This window comes from Prionailurus viverrinus, chromosome B3, assembly GCF_022837055.1.
Source record: "Prionailurus viverrinus isolate Anna chromosome B3, UM_Priviv_1.0, whole genome shotgun sequence".
NCBI lineage: Eukaryota > Metazoa > Chordata > Mammalia > Carnivora > Felidae > Prionailurus > Prionailurus viverrinus.
Window position 1 is genome coordinate 109,003,346 of NC_062566.1, and position 19,892 is coordinate 109,023,237.

Below are 19,892 nucleotides of genomic sequence, written 5' to 3' on the forward strand. Positions count from 1 at the left end.
AAGGAATCAGAGTCCTACCAGTTCCCTGCGCCTTGAAGGTTACTTAACGAAAACGACAGATAATCGAGAAAACGTACTTTTCAGGTCCTCCTATGATCTACTTTCTTCCTTTTCTTCGGAGGACCTAGACTCTATGATCAGTGAGGAAGAGGGACCGCTGTTCTACTGGCGCATGCGCAATGCGAGGTGGGTCCGCATGCGCGGTGGGATAGAGCGAAGCGCACGCTGAGGTTCGGCTGCCGCTGCGGCTGGACTGTCTAATCTCTGCGATTAAAGAGCACGGCACGGGATCCCGGCGCGGGATTCACATACATACCTCAGGTGATTAGTCCCCCAGATCGGTTTCTTCAAGAACTCACTTTGGTTGTGTCGGTTGACTGGTGGTCGAGAGAGAGTAGGCCCTGGGCTAACACCCCTCCCTTTCCCGTTCCTGCGCGGGAAGTGTCCGACACCACCCGCCAGCGCCGGCTTGGTCGGCAGTGTTAACAGAGGTGTCATTATACGAGCGGAGGGATCTTGTGAAGGAAAGTGAGCCAAACGACTGTACACCTTCAATATACTGAAAGTGAGGGTACCTTGAGACGAGGGGGTGGCCTTGGGAAAACGCTGTGACACCCCCACCCCAGGACACTAAGAATTCCGCTCCCACCCCTTTTTTTTCCTTCCGCCCCAAGCAAATGCTACCTCTCAGTGGAAACCAGACCAGACACGTGAAGGGACCATTGGGGTGGTCCGTAACGTTGACAAGAGCTGGGTTAGAAAGATCCAAGAATAGTTTATTTGTCCGATAATTGATTTTTTTTTAAATTGATGCTCATATTACTGTATCGCTTGACTTGTGCATTTTTACAGAATGAGTCACCCTTTGCATCGAAGCTAAAACATACTGTTGAAGAGTTCACTAATCTTAGTATCGGTTTGCCGTATTTCAGCACCAATGAGAAGAGAATTACACGCTGTGGCCTCACAGTTAAACATAACTAAAAAGATAAGGGAATTTTAGGGTTAAATGCGTATTCAGCCTCAGGTCCCCTTTATTATCCCCCAAACTTAGGCTACTTTGTTTCTTGGAGAAAAGTTGTAGCAGAGAAGTCCTGGTTTTTCTCCCGATTGAAGTTGTTCAAGGAAAAAAACTTGTGATTATGTGTCTTTCAACAGTGTGTGAATTATATAGAGCTTTACTACTGAGTTGATCTAATGCCAAGTGACAGTTTATGATTTTAAGATCTCACAAGGACACACAGTAATATTTGTAGGAATCAGGGCTTCCTATTTCAACTACAGTGAAATAGTTTAAAAGCTTATTTGTGTAGCACTTCTAGAAACTACCATTCAGAGAGCGTTACTGGTGACAGTGAGAGACAAATTAAAATTATCGTGAATTGTCTCTGTCACATAACACACTTAACTTTGGAAAGGAATGTGGACGTCCTGGATCTATTATGGTTACTTGACCATGCACTGGTTTAAGGAGTCCTACCTACCATTTGACCAGGCACAAGGTATTTGAAATTGGCTTGGAGTTCAGTTAATACATTTTGAAAGGTGGATATTCAGCATTGAAGAATACATACCATATTGCAGCATTCTGACGTACTGAGATTCTGTGGGTTAAAGGTATTCTGGATTTACTATGCGAAGTCTTGGTTTTAGTTCCTGTTCCAGTACCTTTTAAGTATTTATCCTTGAGGAAGTCATTTAATATTTCTGTTCCTTGGTTCCCTGGAACCCTGCTTCACTGTACTCCTTTCCTAGTACCCCATATTGCAATTGATATGCTTACCAGTTTGTTTCCCACTCTATGATTAACTTCCTTAGGTAAGAATCTTTAAGTGTTAGTAGTACTTAGTACATAGTAGATACTGCAAAAATAAGTGTTTAACGAATTAAGTTACAAAATACAAAAAAAATTACTCCTTTGCCTTTTATCGTCATTATTTGTATAGCACAGTACACTTTGCAGATTTACATATATTTTAATCTAATTTGATACACTCCACAAACCTGCAAGGTCCATGACACAGACTAGAAACTACAGTTTAATGTGAATGCATTTCCCAAGCAACAACAGGTAGTAGGTAGGAGAGCAGGGCTGAAACCCATGTCTAGAGCTATTTTGTACTTACTGGCTATTCTTTGTGTTGAATAACATACCATCAGCTATGTTCTTTTTTTTTTTACTTTGTATATTGTAAAGAGACTGGTACCTCCTAGAGCAGTAGCATTCATCTCTCCCATCAGGATTCTTTTACAGTATTGCTGGTATTCTTTAATTATCAAATTAAGCCTTGATTCCCCAGAATTATCAGCTTTACTATTTGCATAAATTTGGTAAGTAAATGTGGTTAGCCTCTATTAAATCTCTTAAAACTGTTTCACACATTCTGTGACATCATTTACTTTGATACCCAGTTTGAGACTTTTCTAGCTCTCAAATTTTGGTGCTTTACATACAGATATTTGACAACAGCTGTCCAAAAAGAAAAAAAAAAGCCATTTAAGAATGAAACAACCAGCTCAGCTGTTTCTTGCTGGGTAATTCTGGCCATTGAATGTCTACTTCCCTTTATTTGCTAAATCCCTATTTTGTCAAGCTACAAGAGAACTACATTTTGGCCCTATTATTAATATGCCACTTTATTTTTGTTGTTAAACAGGATAGATTGGTACTAAAAGTTTGCATTAATCTATGATCTATGATTCAGCAATGAATATGTATATTGCATTTTTTTAAAGATGCTTCTGATATATCTATCAGTAATACTGAGAGAATATATAGCCTGATGAATCAGAGCACAGACTATGGATCCAGACTTCATAGGTTCAAATTCTGACTATCAGTTGTTAGCAGTATATGACAGAACAAGTTGCTTAGCCTGTTTGAATTTCTTCATTTATAATATAGAACTAGGGGGAGAGTGGTACTCAGGCAGTAGCCAATACCTATAGGTGGTAGATGTAAAAATCAGTGGGAAGCCACTGTGCAGATACATGTGGATGCAATTAGTTCTCAAACTGAACTGCAGCAGAACTCTGGTGTTCTGTGGGCTGGATGTGGTTGGTCTGTCTTTAAGATCAAGTAATGGCAGCCTTATTGCCCAATTAGGAAAAAAATAAGTAAATGAATTTTCACACATTTTTCGTAGGCCTTTAGATCCTATTACTGCCTGTTTTCTGAACTTTGACAATAGTAAATTGGTTAAGGTTAGTAGAAAAACATGAAAATCAACTGTGATTCATTTTAGAGCTTTCTTTTAAAAATACGTTCCTGTGCATGGTATAATTTCAGTCTTGTGGGTCATAAAAGGAGTGGTGCTGAAAGTAGGTTGGGTAGATCAAAGGGAATAGTTTTAAATATATTTAATGCTTGGTGGTTGGGACGCCTGGGTGCCTCAGTTGGTTGAGCATCCTTCTCTTGATTTCACTTGGGTCATGATCCCAGGGTCGTGGGATCAAGCCTTCTGTTGGGGCTACGCTGAGCATAGAGCCTGCTCAGGATTTTCTGTCTCTCGCTCTCCCTCTCTTCCCTATTCTCACGCGTGTGCTCCCCCCAAAATAAAAAATAAAAATAAATAAATATATTTAGTGCTTGGAGTTTAAGAGATGCTTGAACTTTATAGTAATGGAGTTCTATAAAGCTATTCTCAAGATTGGGTATACCTATTCAATAGAAGTAAAGTGTTTAGTTGTATTTAGTTATATTTATTTTTTTGTTAATAAGTTTTTGGTCTTTGTCGTAACATGATACTGTGAGTTTGGCTAGAATAAATGATAGGGTATATTGTTTGATATATGGTGAGGACTGTGGTTTAAGTAGTGGGAAGATTCTTCCCTTTATGTGGGTGGTAGTATATAAAGTCTTAGCTGACTTGGAGAATGAGTAGCTTTGGTTTTGTTGATAGGTTTATAGTAGTAGTGATGCTTCCCATCATTTGTTATTTCTTAAAGTGGTGGTATTTAAAATAGTGTTTCAAGGTGTACCTTTAATCCTTAAGTCTCAGAGTACTTCATAGATGGTCATTAGTTTTTATGATTCCTCTAAAACTGATGTCAGAGAATCACTCAAGCCCTACAAAAATGTGGAGCAACGTAAAAATTAAAGCTTCGTTCCTGAACATCCATCTGTTTTCTGGTACCATTTAAGAAGTTTGAAGAGTTGAGAAGACTAATCATTTCTTCCAGTGGCAAGATGTGGAAAATTGACATTTCTTTATTTTGACCTTAACTGAACACTCACTTGATTCTTTTGTTTAAAATGCAGAATGCCGGGTCTAAGTTGTAGATTTTATCAACACAAATTTCCTGAGGTGGAAGATGTAGTGATGGTGAACGTAAGGTCCATTGCTGAAATGGGGGCTTATGTCAGCTTGCTGGAATACAACAATATTGAAGGCATGATTCTTCTTAGTGAGTTGTCCAGAAGGCGTATCCGTTCTATAAACAAACTCATCAGAATTGGCAGGAATGAATGTGTGGTAGTCATTAGAGTGGACAAAGAAAAAGGTAAGTGGGAAAAATATCTAAAATACTTATTTTGGATTTAAAAATGTTTTATTTTAGTTTTTCTTTTTAATTGCTGGCTGCTGTAAAAACAAAACAAAAACATCTTTTATGCTTAAATTCTTTTTACATACAGAGTTGTTAGAGAAGGATGCCAATTAGCCATCTAAGTAAGACTTCTTAAGTTAGTAGTGGCTTAATTAGCACATCCCAGGACTAGTTTTTGTGGGTGAAATGACTTATTCCCAGAGGTTACAGGATCTTGGTAGTTGACTCATTTTGGCTAAACTCAGAAGAGATAGGATAAGTAAACCAGAGTACTAGTTCATTTAGATTTGTAAGATGCTTTTTTCCTGATTTAAAGCTAAATTTGCAATGAGATTATTGGATGAACGTGGAAATGGGGCAAAGGTACAGTGGATTTTAGGAACATTTTATATAAGCTTTGAAAAAGCAATATGCTGCAAACACACACCCAAAACCCAGTATTCTGTATCTCTTCAGTTATCAGAATCTTTGTGACTCCCCCAAAATCATGTGGGAGATTTCAGATAGTGCTGAATGTGTATTCATTTTTTTACTTGTCCCCTTTTTTCTGGACTCCATGTAAATCTTCACCTTTGTGAACACATTTTTTTCTAGACACAGTGTACAATACCATTAAGTAAGTTTGGGGTTCAACTTTCTTAAAATAATTGGTTATAATTGTCTCACTATAATTTATTAGGTGTTAGTTTTACATAGTAGTTACCATCATTGCTTAAAAGACCAATCACCTTGATTGAACTTGTCTTTTTGAATACCTCAGCCATCTCGTTAATTGTGACACTTCTGCAAGTGATTGGTTTTATACATAACTGACATTTTTTTCTCTGATTATAGTCATAGGTGATAAACTTTAGAGACATTTTGTTATCCCTTAGGTAGTGACTACCACTTAGCATATTGATTATTATATATGTTTTGGTAGGGCTTAACTTCTAGATCCCCCTATTATTAAACTACTAAAGACAAACTATACCTTAAACTTGTGTTAAGTCTTCATATCACTGCCCCACTGTGATGGTGTCTTGTCTAGTATTTTATTTTCTATCATAGAAAATATATACACAAGAAGGAATCAAATATATTTTCAGTTGCAATCAGAAAAAAGTGAAAAGGTATACTTAAGTACAGTAGATGTAAAAGTATTTTCATAGCAGCACTGTTTGCACAGTGTTAATTAAAAACAAGAAACAATCAAAATCATGGTTGAATAAATTGTAACATTCATGCAGCGCAACTTTGTACGGAATGAGATCTCAGTGTTCTGATATGGAAAGATCCTAGAGTAAGATACAAGCAAAGTACAGAAGATCCTATAGAGGGCATCCACTTCTGATATTGGAGGATTAGGTTCTGTTGGACAAATGTTCCAATGTAACAGTTAAACAGTGAAAAGCTGTGAACAAATATATATATTAAAAAAAAAAAAGTGCCTAAAGATGTTGGGAGCAACCAAAGGCAGGCCAAAACTGAAGGTAGGTCAACCCTTGGAAGAGAGGAACTGCACTGGATAAGTTTTACAGTTGTTTGTCTGAGTTCATGCCATAGATAGCTTCCAGCAGGGCAGCTAAAATTCTAGTGGAAAGTCTATAGTGTTTCAGTGGCTTGAGAATCAGATGAGAGTTCTGGACAACCACAACATTTGGAAGGTAGTGATGAGGATTAGAGAAAGGACCAACTCAAGGAGAGCCCCTTAGTTTAAATTATAAATTCTCAAATCTCTGCCTGAACCCTGAACCAGTAACGTATAGGATGGGGTACAGCCCCATGAGGGGTAACAGGGTAAAAATCTAAACAGATTTTGGTTGCTTTCCACCTGGGGAAACAGAGCTTTAATATTTGAATTCAGACAAGTTTTGCTTACTAAAACAAAAAATCAGTATCAAGAGGAACATAAAGGAACTCAGAGTCTTTGGCACATATTATTCACGATGTCCAAAATTGCTAAACATTTCAGAAAACAGGAGAGAAAAGGCAGTCAGTCAGTGGAGACCAACCCAGAGGTGACCTTAATATTGGAGTTAACAGACAAGGATTTTAAAGCAGATGTTGTTAACTGCTCAAGAATATTAGGAAAATAAGCTTGTAATGAATGAAAAAAATGAAATCTCAGAGAAATTAGAAACTCTCACAAAGAACTAAATACAAATTCTAAAATTAAAAGTTTAATATCTAAACTCACTGGGCTAACAGCATAGATGGCAGAAGGCTCAAGCCAAACTTGCAGGGAGTTCATTTAAAAGAGCCAATTTTGGGGCGCCTGGGTGGCTCAGTCGGTTAAGCATCCAACTTCGGCTCAGGTCATGATCTTGCAGTTTGTGAGTTCAAGCCCGGCGTCAGGCTCTGTGCTGACAGCTAGGAGCCTGGAGCCTGCTTCAGATTCTGTGTCTCCTCTCTCTGCTCCTCCCCCACTTGTGCTTTGTCTCTCACTGTCAAAAAATAAATAGGGGCACCTGGGTGGCTCAGTCAGCTGAGCGTCTGGCTTTGGCTCAGGTCATGATCTCACGGTTGGTGAGTTCGAGCCCCGCGTCAGGCTCTGGGCTGACAGCTCGGAGCCTGGAGCCTGCTTCGGATTCTGTGTCTCCCTCTCTCTCTGCTCCTCCCCTGCTCACACGCTGTCTCTCTCTCAAAAATAAATAAAGATTAAAATAATAATAATATGTGTCTATTTAAATAAATAAATAAATAAGTAAATGTAAAAGAACCAATCTGAAGAACAGAGCAGGAAAAAAAAATGTGTCAAATATTAAAAGCTCTATTCCAAGAGAAGAGAGAGAAAGGGCAGAAAATATATTTGAGGAAATAGTTGTCAAAAGTTTCCTGTATTTACTGAAAAAAACATCTACAACCTGGAGAAGTTTGGCAAACCTCAAGCAGGATAAATACTAATAAGACTACATCTAGGCATGTTAAACCATTGAAAAACAGAGATAGGGAAAATCTTGAAAGTAGCCAAAAGAAAACGACTCATTTACAGGGGAATAGTAATATGAATTAGTATGGTATTACTGAAAATAGTGGCTGTCTTAGCATTGAATGACTGACCATTTAAAGCACTGAAAGAAAAATTGTCAACCCAGAATTCTGTATTTTAAGAAAATATTCAATAGTGAAGATCAAAAATGATGACATTTTTGGGTAAATAGAAACTTAAGAGGATGTATTACCTAATAAATCTCCATTATAAGAAACAATAAAGGAAGTTGTGCAGGCCGATGAGGTGTGAGGCCTGACATAGGAAATATGTGGGTAAATGTAAAAGACTATTTTTCTCTTAAATTCTTCAAAATACATTTAAGTGCTTGTCTCGTTATATACCCATGGGATTTTAATTTATGGATGTGATTGACAACATGAAGAGGCCAAGGCTGTGGCCACATCATGCCATGTAGGGCCACCATGAGGAAGCACCAGTTTTGGTCAGAAGACAGAAGGAGCATCAAGAATACAGAAAATATAGATAATACAATTGACCTTGTGATGATGGATGCCAAAAAGACAAGTATAGAGAATCTTTTGACTAACTTTCATTTGGGTAATTGAAAGTATTAGTTCCCTCTACTAAAGTGATGCAGAATATGCAGTTACATGATACAAGTGCCTTCTGAAAACAGAAATCTCTCATCTTATATATCTTATGCAGCATTTTATTGATAATAATTTTAGTGGGAAATAAGTGTAGATATGCCAACCAAACAACATGGTTGCAAAAATTTATCACAGTGCTAAGCTTTTTTTCAAACTTTTCTCATACAGGATATATTGATTTGTCAAAAAGAAGAGTTTCTCCAGAGGAAGCAATCAAATGTGAAGATAAATTCACCAAATCCAAAACTGTAAGTTTGATATTTGAGTGAAATTAGTTCACTATTTAATATATTTAATAATCAGCATGTAATATTATAGGCAGGGAAAAAAAAACCCTGAATTTTCTGTAACTGTATTTCCATTTACAACTATGAGTTGAGAAGAATAATTTGAAGTCTTAATTTCAAAGGAGTTATGACTGCAGTGTTTTATCTGGTGGTGGTACTACCTTAAGGCATTGCTTATGGTTTGCTATTCTATAATGAGTATATTGGATGTTAGTGTTTTTAAGTTATTTTAGGTTAAATTAACTATGGGGATTTCAGTCACCTTGACTTACGGTAACATGTAGTTCCTGGCTTTAAACCCTGTTTGGTGATATTCGAGACAACCAGCTATTGTATGTTAAGAATAAGCAAGGGTCGGGGCATCTAGGTCACTCGGCCAGTTGAGCATCTGATTCTTGATTTCAGCTTAGGTCATGATCCCAGGGTCGTGGGATCAAGCCCCAAGTTGGGCTCCATGCTGAAAGTGGAGCCTGCTTAAGATTCTCTCTCCCTCTGGCCTTCCCCCACCCCCCACTTGCACTCCCTCCCTCTCTAAAATAAAATGAAAGGGGCACCTGGGTGGCTCAGTCAGTTAAGCATCCAACTTCAGCTCAGGCATGATTTCATGGTTCGTGAGTTCAAGCCTCGTATTGGGCTCTGACAGCTCAGATGGAGCCTTGAGGCTGCTTCAGTTTCTGTGTCTCCCTCTCTCTCTGCCCCTCACCTGCTTGTTCTCTCTCTCTCCGTCCCCCCCTCCCCCTCTCTCCCCCTCTATCCTCCTCTCTCCCCCTCTCCCCCTCTCCCCCTCTCCCCCTCTCCCCCTCTCCCTCTCTCCCCCTCTCCCTCTCTCCCTTTCTCCCTCTCTCCCTGTCTCCTCCCTCTCCCTCTCTCTCTCTCTCTCTCTCTCTCAAAAGAAGTAAGCATTAAAAATAAAATAAAAAAAGAATAAGCAAGGGTTTGTGAATCCAGGAAAGCAAGGCAGGCAGGGGCCTGTTACTAGTTCCCCTCCCCCGCTTTGCTAGGGTTCTTTTCTGTTTCATTTTCTAATTTCTGCTGAAATTCCCTACTTCTGTGCAGTAAGCCTTAATTAAGCAAGAACAGTCATTTTTTTCATTCTTTATCTTCTGTCTATATTTTTCTCTTCTCTGGTCCCATATAGATTATCCTTTATTCTCTAGGTCTTAGGTTCTTAATGGCACTGTTTCCATTGTTTCTGTTTTCTTTTTCTTTTGTTCTCTCTTGTGTGTTTCTGTCCTCAAGGTAAAATGCCAAGAAAACAATGCTTTAAATGAAGAGATTTTTGAAATCTTGATTAACCCCAATAAATAAGAGAATACAAATCTAAACAACCAAAAGACCATTATCCAAACCTTTCCTTTTGTTTTACTGATCTGTTTACTATTACTGCAGTATGGTTTACACATTAGAAAACACAATCAGTAAAATCCCTTCTTAATAATCTGATGACCTGGGGCACCTAGGTGGCTCAGTTGGTTAAGTGTCTGACTTTGGCTCAGGTCATGGTCTCCCAGTTCTGGAGTTGAAGCCCTGCGTCAGGCTCTGTACTAACAGCTTGGAGCCTGGAGCCTGCTTCGGATTCTGTGTCTCCCGCTCTTTCAGCTCTTCCCTTGTTTGTGTGCTCAAGCGCATGGTGTGTGTGTGTGTGTGTGTGTGTGTGTGTGTGTGTGTGTGTCTCTCTCTCTCTCTCTCTCTCTCCCTCTCTCTCAAAAATAAATAAACTTTTAAAAAACAAGTAAATAAATTAAAAAATAATAATAATCTGAGGCCCTTGCCATTCAAAATGTAGTCTCTAGGGGCACCTGGGTGGCTCAGTCGGTTGAGTGTCTGACTTTCGCTCAGGTCATGATCTCATGGGCTCTGTGCTGACAGCTCAGAGCCTCGAGCCTGCTTCGGATTCTGTGTCTCCCTCTCTCTCTGCCCCTCCCCTGCTCATGCTCTGTCTCTCTTAGTCTCTCAATAATAAATAAACATTAAAGACATTTTTTTAAATAAAAACAAAACAAAAAAACCAAAATGGAGTTTCTGGACCAGCAGCATTGACATCACCTGACCACTTAATGCAGTATTTCAAGTCCCACTAAGTTTGATAAGCTCCACTCTAGGAAACTTTCACTTTGTTTTGTCCCCTTAGAATATTGTAAAATGAGTATGTTAGTAGATCTTGTCAGGATGATAAGGTGATAGAATGAAATAGGCAATGTTAGTACCTCTCCTCACTCAATTTTCATATGTAATATGAAAACCTCTTTTCTTGTCTTTAAGCCCTTTTATTTTTAGGAAATTAGAAAAAGGGTTTGGCAGCAGTGAGTGGGAGGTAGGTAGGATTGAAGGATAACTGTTAAAATGATAACAGAGCAGAAAAATATTAAAATCTCAATTCTGGTTCCATGCTGTCATATGGAGTAGTAATAATAGCTTGCACTTGCATAAGAGGATTTGTATAATTTATAAATTTTGTACATTTGTACAATATTTTCCATTTATAGTGTGCTGCATTTGGATATATTTGACCTGTGTGAGAGCTCACTGCTGTAACAAGGAGAGATGTTAGTAGTTCCTTCTTCCAGAAGAGGAAACAAATTCAGAGAGGTTAATTAGTCCTAGAGTCAACTCATAGTCTGGGTCTTAGGACACTAAATTACATCCTGTTTCTACTTGTTATACCTACTTGAGTTAACTACTATTGGAAAGCCAATATTTCTCTGTGAAAAAAGAATTTGTATGTTAATCTTTTGTTAAGAAATTATTGTAGTCTAATTAACCAAGGTTTTATATGCTGTCTACTGAAATATAAAAATACGTATTTTTTAATAGCTCTCTTGAATCTTTGAATTGTTGAACTCTTCATTTTGTTTCTAGGTTTACAGTATTCTTCGTCATGTTGCTGAGGTGTTAGAGTACACCAAGGACGAGCAGCTGGAGAGCCTGTTCCAGAGGACTGCCTGGGTCTTTGATGACAAATACAAGAGACCCGGATACGGTGCCTATGATGCATTTAAGCATGCAGTCTCGTAAGAACATCTTCTTGGCTCTGTTTCTACCTTGATACCACAGCTGTGCTAGGTCTAGCACATGGGTTGAGAGCCTGACGTGTAATAAAAGCACAACATCCACGTATTCTGTCCTTGCCAAATTTAGGTTAAAACATTTCAGTATAAAAGGCCCATAATATGGGCCAATCCTATATAACCAAGCATCTGTAATTTTGTACACCATAGTTTTTGTAAACCATATGGTTTCACATTATCCACTTACACGTTTTCCCCTCCTAGTTTTGTTATTCTGGTTAACTTCAGGTCCGGTGTAAATGTCTCATCTATAACAGTAACCTTATTTTCTTTACCTTAGTTCCTTTGGCCTTCAGCCCATGCCACTTAAGCCAGTTTTCATATGGCCTCACCCTGGGTCTTATTATCACCAGAATTTGCTGTGTTTCCAAAACCTGTAATTCATACATTCTGTTCTTTTAGCACAGCTTCCTGTCCTTCCAGCTCCCCCATAGTTAGCTCTACTCTGTGTCTTCCTAATTCTTTTGCCAGTCTATGATTCCAGACCTTTTTTTTCCTCCCTGTCTTTTCACCCTTTCCTGCCTCCTCTTTCTTATTCAGCATAGACATACCATGGTCCATCATTCCAACAACTTTCTTGCCAATGTCATGAGCTTTTGCCCTGTTTTTCCTTCTGTTACATCCAGCCTTGGATCGATGTTCCTGCCTTCTCTACACTTGTAGACTACTGGGTGCTGCTAGGAAAAACCACAGTCTTGCAGGTTGGTGCCACTGCATACTCATGGTCTCCAACCTCAGCTGCGCCTTCACTGCTGCCTCATATTCTCTCTGCTCTTTGTCAGTTCTTCTCCCATTCTTAGAGTGGCTATTTTAGAGCTTTCCACACTCTCCATCAGATACCCAGTCCCCTCCCCCTTCCCTCCCTCTCAACTGGTATGTTTCACTACCTATTTTATAAAGACAATATAAGCCATTGCACAGGATCTCCTGTACTCCTTCCACTATCTCAGCAAACTTCTCCCTCCCATCCATCATTACCTCCTGTGCTGGAATTCATATCCTTCCTGCTCTCAAACTAATCTTACCACCTGTGCACAGCTACTGCTCAGGGATCTCTTTTTATCCATTATTCTCTCTTTTGGGTTTTCAGCCTTTATCTTTGTTGGTTTTGCTCCATTAGTATAAAAATATGCTCTACCTTCTCCCATTTATACTAAAAGCAAACTTCTTCACTACCTTCCTCTACTTTCTCCTGTAGCAAGTATCGTATCCTTTCTAATAGCCAGACTCCTTCACTTTTGTGTACTTCCTGTCTCTCCTTCTGCACCTCCTACTCTTTCCCAAATGTTAATGCCCCACAAGCAGCCTCACCACTACACCAAGGTTAATTTCCCAGCCTTTGTGCTGCCAAAGGATATTGGTCCCCTCAGCTCTCAGAATGGCCAGGTAAGACCTGGGACTGTTAGAGTCGCCAGCAAGCCAACTCATCTGGGGCTCCAAATCCCTTACAGTCCCCCTGGTCCCCCCCATGTGACTTTTTTCTTCATATTATGTTGTGGGAAAGGTAAGAAGAATAGTTAGAATAGCTAATATTTATATATGCCTCACAACAACCTGTGGTATAAGTGCTGTTATTATCCCAGTCTTACAGGTGAGAAAATTGAAGCAGAGATTAAATAATTTGTCCATGTGCACAGAGCTAGCAAGTGGTAGAGCCCCGATTCAGACCTAGATACTGGCTCCATACGGAGCTTATGCTATTAACCATTAAGCACCGTGGTATATTTCTTTCCTCCCTGATTTCAGTCCTGCATCCGTCAGCCAGTACATTTCATAATTTGATGTGCTGTCATCTTCCAGTCCTGGCTTAGCTCTCTCACTTCCACCTCCAGCACCCCCTCCATTACTGCTCGGCATTGGTATATGTTGTCTTTCCTTTTCCCTAACATTCTTCTGTTTCATCAGCCATGGAGTGACCACATTTAAAGATAATTCTATGCCACATGTGCTTCATATTTTTTTCTTTTAATTAAGAAATAAAATTTCTGAGATAGTTGGAAACCATATTTTACCCTTCCCAACCCATTCCCCTCGTAAGTGGTAACTACTATAATTAGTATGCATCATTATTATTTACATTTTTATAGTTTTATTACATATATATATCTGTAAAGTACATATAGAATTTTTGTATTTAAAAATATTTCTTATTCATGTAAACTGAAAAACAAAATTTATTGTCATTGCAGATCTCTGTACCTTACAGTTTTACTTGTAAGGCTGTTAAGAGCAAGATTCTCGAAATTGATAGATGTGTGCCTACTTCATATTAATTTTTATACAGTATTTCGAGAATATACTTTATTCCTCTATTAAGAGATATAAGGTCACACACACACCCTTATCCCATATTTTTGAACAGTGCTATTAAGAATATACATGTACATTTCTCTATGTTTGGGAGTTTCTGAGGTATACACATAGCAGTAGAGTTGTTGGCTCATAGGACTGATTACACACATCTTTAAATTGACTCAGTTTTGTCAAAATATTCTCCGAATTGGTTCTACAATTTATATTTCCTCTAGCAGATGTATGAGCGTTCCTATTTCTCTTTATCCTCACCAACATTTGGTATATATCTCAGATTGTTTTCCCTTTTGCCAAACTGATAGGTGTAATAGTATCTTGTTGTGGTTTGCATTTTACTGGTTGTTGGTGAAGTTAACAGTTTTCCTGTGCTTACTGCTGCTTCTGTGAAACATCTGTTCATCTTATTGCTCATTTTCTGATGGTTTGTCTTGTTACATTTTCTAGGCAGTATTAGCTGAATGAAAGTTCCCTCCACCCAAATTCTTTTGCTTTTCATTCCCAAACCCCTGCTGTTTAGGCCTGATGCTTGCTCATGCCATTTCTACTTTAATACTTTATAACTTTCTTACAACACTTCTACCTTTGCTTTTTAAAGTCCTACCATCCTTTTAGTCATTCAGTTTTTTCATTTGTTCATGTTCCGCAACCATGCTGGTGACTAAGACCCTGGTCCCTGCCTTGTGGCACTCAGGAGGGTCGGGTGAAATGCCACGTTAGTCCATGCAGCCCTTCCTGAGCCCACTGACTGAAAGTAATCCCTTCCTCTACTGATTCCCAAGGATGCACTTTTATTTTTAAATTTGCTTGTATGTTTTTGTTCTTTTCAGGCTCCTTGAAACAGAGACTGCTAATTACATGGAAATGCTTAATTATTGTGGGATGCCAGATGTTTTAGAAGACATTTTAAATTCCTTGTTTTAGCCAGATCTCTAAAATTTTTCTTTACATAGTAATCAGGTGTTTTCTATTTGTCAGAATTGTCCTAAGTGCTTTACTTGCACTCTCATTTAGTACCACAGTCCAGTGACTGGGTGAATGAGTTTTCATCCTCCTTTTACAAGTTTAGAAACTGAGGTCTGGAAGGGCCCCGAAACACCATTAGTAAAGTGCAGAGCTAAGATTTGAACTCAGTCTTGACACTAAAGCCTGTGCTCTTAAACATTCTGTGGTACTGTGTTTGATGTCAGTTATTAGTAAAGTAACTTTGATCTTTTATGTTTGTGTGTGTGTTTTGTTTTGCTTTAATTAGAGACCCATCTATTTTGGATAGTTTAGATTTGAATGAAGATGAACGGGGAGTACTTATTAACAATATTAATAGGCGTTTGACACCACAAGCTGTCAAAATTCGAGCAGGTAAGTGATTTTTTAAATGTTTAAAATACGTTGCATAAATTAAAAAGTTGTTAAATGATGAGACTTACCAAAGAATATTTTGCTATATCAACGTCTATAAATTTTTCTACATGTCTATTTCTTATAACAAAAGTTGAAGAAACTATTTTTGCTTCTACTGAATCATAAAATGTATATATTGACACAAGGGAAAACTGTCATATATGCATTCAACTAACATTAAGTTAGCCCCTTTTTTTAAAGGGGGGGTGTAATTTTGTTTTAGAAAATAACTTTAAAATATTCTAATAGTACAGTAATATCCTTTTATGCCTGCAGATTAACCACTGTTAATATAGTTTGGAGTATATTCTTTCAGACATTTTTCCTACACATATACACTGTATAGGAATATATGCTATTTACATTCATAGATTTTTTTGTTTTTTACAAAGATGGGATCATACTATGAAAAATTTTCCTCAACTAGCATGGTTGCCTTTCCATGCAAAACATGGGACTATTTCTCATTTTTTTTTAATGGCTTGGTGTGATATTTTTAATGTTTGTTGACAGAGAGAGAGAGAGAGAGTGCGAGTACGGCAGGGGCAGAGAGAGGGAGACACAGAATCGGAAGCAGGCTCCAGGCTCTGAGCTGTCAGCACAGAGCCCGACTCAGGCCTTAAACTCATGAACTATGAGATCATGACCTGAGCTGAAGTCGGGACGCTCAACTGATTGAGCCACCCAGACGCCCCAGCTAGGTGTGATATTTTATAGAACAGTAAAACCAGTATAAACCAGTCTTCTCTTGATGGACATTTATCTTCTGCCAGTTTTTTCACTGTGAGAAAAAAATATTACAAATTAGCATGCTTGTAACATAGACACCCAGTTATATGAGTGTTCTGTTAGGCAAACTCCGAGAAGTGCAATTGCTGGGTCAGAGGGTATGCAATTTCTAAACTGTTCTAAGCAACTTGCAGTTATTGTTTCATTCAGCCTTTATCACACTCCTCCTCCTCTCCACTTGACAAATAAGGAACTGAGGCATAGAGATGTTGGAATCATGATTTTAACCCAGGCATAGGCAGAAATCAAGGTGTTTGTTGAATTTCTCTCCTTTATAGTCATCATTCAGGGGCTTGATGTGGAGGAGAAGATATCATTTCACTGCATGTTCAGATTTTATAATTATGAAAGTTAACATATAGGGTTATTTCTATACTGAAAGGATTATGAAAGCTTTCATAAGTGTTTGAGTGCTAGTGTATCTGCCACATCTCTGATTTTTAAGCCTTTCAGTACTTTTTTGCATTATTTGGTATACGTTTTTCAATTTCTGTACTTTTAGATATTGAAGTGGCTTGTTATGGTTATGAAGGCATTGATGCTGTAAAAGAAGCCCTGAGAGCAGGTTTGAATTGTTCTACAGAAACCATGCCCATCAAGGTGAGTAATGTTTTCTCTCTCCCTGCTAAAATACCAACCTAAACCAAATCAGATTCTTTTTATGATCATGTTTCATAACAGGTGTCGGGCAGAGTGGTTCTTGGTGCTGTTGTCTAAAGGATGCTACTGCTACTGTCACAGTGGATAAAGATTTCTATTGGTATTTAGTGCCAGAGGGCCGGCTGTGCTAAACCTCCTTTATAACATAAAGAGTTGCTGTGGGGCATCTGGGTGGCTCAGTCAGTTAAGCTTCCAGCTTCAGCTCAGGTCATGATCTTGTGGCTCGTGAGTTTGAGCCCCGCATTGGGCTGTCTGCTGTTAGCACAGAGCCTGCTTCAGATCCTCTGTTCCCCCTCATTTTCTCTGCTCCTCCTCTGCTGGCTGTCTCTTCTCTTCTCTCAAAAATAAACAAAAAAAAAAAAAAAAAAAAAGAATTGCTGTGCCCATAATGCCCATAGGATCTTGAAAAGGATAACATATTCTCACATTCACACATCTTTTAGGAGTTTTGGTCTGAATCTTCTAAGCAGTACAATTAACCAGATGGTTGTTATTCAGAATCTTAGATTTTCTTCTGTCAGTTTAGTTTAGAACCAAATAAGAATTTTTGTTGCTTTTAGAAACAAATTATCCATTGTTCTGATGATGGCTGTAGTTATTTTAGCCACCAAAGAGGGAGAAGTCTTAATTGTATATATTGTCTTTCAGTGGACTGTTTACATTGGATTATATCACTGTATCAACTAGTTTTTGCTGCATTAACAAACCAGCCCCAGTTGCTGACTTACAGAATTAGAAATTAAGTTTTAGGGTGATTTGTTAAGGCAGCAGATTAGCAAAAAAGTTCTCAAACATGCTGATGGTTTTGTGTTGTATTGTTATGTTCATAATTGATTTTTTTCTTCTTTCTTAGATTAATCTAATAGCTCCTCCTAGATATGTGATGACAACAACAACCCTGGAGAGAACAGAAGGCCTCTCTGTCCTCAATCAAGCTATGGCTGTTATAAAAGAAAAGATTGAGGAAAAGAGGGGTGTCTTCAATGTCCAAATGGAGGTAAGGTCTATACTGTTTTTGCCTTGTTCTTAAAATATATAAGAAATTTAGGGGTGCCCAGCTGGCTCAGTCAGTAGAGTATGCAACTCTTGATCTTGGGGTCATGAGTTCAAATCTCATCTTGGGGTTAGAGATTACTTAGATACATACATGCGGAATTTAAATCTCTAAATGATTTGCATTCTAAAATACTTAATCACTGCCTTTTAAAACATGAGATACATCTAGGATTATAATAAAATAAAATATCATAAAATAATAGGATAATAGGATTATCTAGATACATCTAGGATTATCATAAAATAATCATTGACTCAGAGGGCCCTTAAAGGGGCTTTTTAGAAGTAAATGAGAACTGTCACTCATTTAGAAGTAAATGAGAACTATGATGGTTATTCAGGAGTAAGGTCACTGATGGATGTTGAGTTTATCCCCCCAAAAGAGAAAAAAAATAGACAATAAAAGTGAGTGGTTATTGTCAGAATTTAATGTGAAAGGCTTAAAATTTGATCTAAGGATTAGGAACAAGAGTAATGTTTTCTTCATCTCAACAAGAATGAAACCTAATTAGAAAAAAATGGTAAGTAATTTAAACCCAGAGGATGCATTTTATAAAAGACATCTTATGGGTTTGAAAGATACAGCCACCGAGATGATTTTCATATTTTTCAGTTTTGGCTTATAAAAATGATAGAAGGGAATATTTTCTTTTAATACACATTTCTTTTCCCCATACTCTCACTCTTTTACATTTCTCCCATTATTTATCTAATGGAATTTGTTAATGATGCAGCAGCACTCAAGAGTGAACAGATGGCAGAGTTGGTGAAGGAAAAGTATTTTTTTAAGAGTTAAAATACTAGGCGGGGCGGCCTGGGTGGCGCAGTCGGTTAAGCGTCCGACTTCAGCCAGGTCACGGTCTCGCGGTCCGTGAGTTCGAGCCCCGCGTCAGGCTCTGGGCTGATGGCTCGGAGCCTGGAGCCTGTTTCCGATTCTGTGTCTCCCTCTCTCTCTGTCCCTCCCCCGTTCATGGTCTGTCTCTCTCTGTCCCAAAAATAAAAAACGTTGAAAAAAAAAAGTTAAAAAAAAAAAAAAGTTAAAATACTAGGCAATAAGAGTATTAAAGTTGAATTCGTATACTGTTTAACCATCTCACTTTGAAATTATGCCTCTGCTTCCACAGCCTAAAGTGGTCACAGATACAGATGAGACCGAACTTGCAAGGCAGCTTGAGAGGCTTGAGAGAGAGAATGCAGAAGTGGATGGAGATGATGATGCAGAAGAAATGGAAGCCAAAGCCGAAGATTAACTTTGTGGGAAACAGAGTCCAGTTTAAGGAACACAGAACAGCCCTTCCTGGCTGTAAACCCTAGACTGAAAGTTTTCCAGTATTGAAAACTTCAAAGCTGAATATTTTTTATTTCCAAGTATTTAAATGTTCCAACAGACCAAAATGTGAAATGCCCTCCTAAAAGTCAAAAAGTCAGCTGTTTTCACACAATAGCTCCAACATTCAGCATTTTTTAAGGGAGTGGGCCTAATTTCACTAGAGATAAATCTTTAAGAACATAAAATTGGGCTCGTGGTTTCCATTTCTGATGTCTCCAGATTGGCACCCCTTTGTAGTTCAGTGCCTCCATGAGATTTACAAGGGGGCACCCAAAGCAAATAGCCTCAACCTTTCTATATAAAATGTATCAAGCAAACATTAAATAAATTTCTGGGATATTTAACTATAGGCTTCTTCCTTCTTGTCACCAGTTAAAAGCATTATGATTACTAAGATCCTAATTCTATTATCTTCCTTTTAGTCTAGATGTAGAAGAAACATAAGGGCAGGTGACCAAAGGATCTATACAGCAGATCCTTTCAAAGAAGGGTTTGGAGAAAATAATTTCTCAATTTTAACCACAGTTACAGTTGACTCTTAGGGAGAAAAAGCCTTAAAACACAATATAAAAATTACATAGGATGTGTGCCTTTTGCCAGTTTGAGACTGAGAATACATGGTATGAGGGAGAATTTATCACACTGGTTCTTGTTGGTGTACTAAGCTGCTCGCCCTGAGTTTGTAATTTAGGGTGGTTTTTTGTTTTTAAAAAGATGCTGCCTTAGTTATTTTGAGTATCATTGCTCAGCTTTTGATTTTTTTTTCTCTCTCCCATTAAATCATTCACTAGGTGCCACCTAGAGCTTTAGTTCTTTATAACAAATAGGGATCTGATTGAACACAATTACAATGATTTT

The 19,892-nt window shown here is 38.2% G+C and overlaps 1 protein-coding gene across 1 annotated transcript; it reads left to right on the top strand.

Annotated features, from left to right (window-relative positions):
* Positions 1 to 64: 64 nt before the first annotated feature.
* Positions 65 to 19,378, top strand: EIF2S1 (eukaryotic translation initiation factor 2 subunit alpha). The gene is made up of 8 exons (XM_047864421.1): positions 65 to 321; positions 4,262 to 4,503; positions 8,302 to 8,381; positions 11,280 to 11,431; positions 15,051 to 15,157; positions 16,491 to 16,588; positions 17,502 to 17,645; positions 18,829 to 19,378. Exons 2-8 carry the CDS (start codon positions 4,263 to 4,265, stop codon positions 18,952 to 18,954), a joined length of 948 nt encoding a protein of 315 aa, XP_047720377.1. The 5' UTR covers positions 65 to 321; position 4,262; the 3' UTR covers positions 18,955 to 19,378.
* The last annotated feature ends 514 nt before the right edge of the window (positions 19,379 to 19,892 follow it).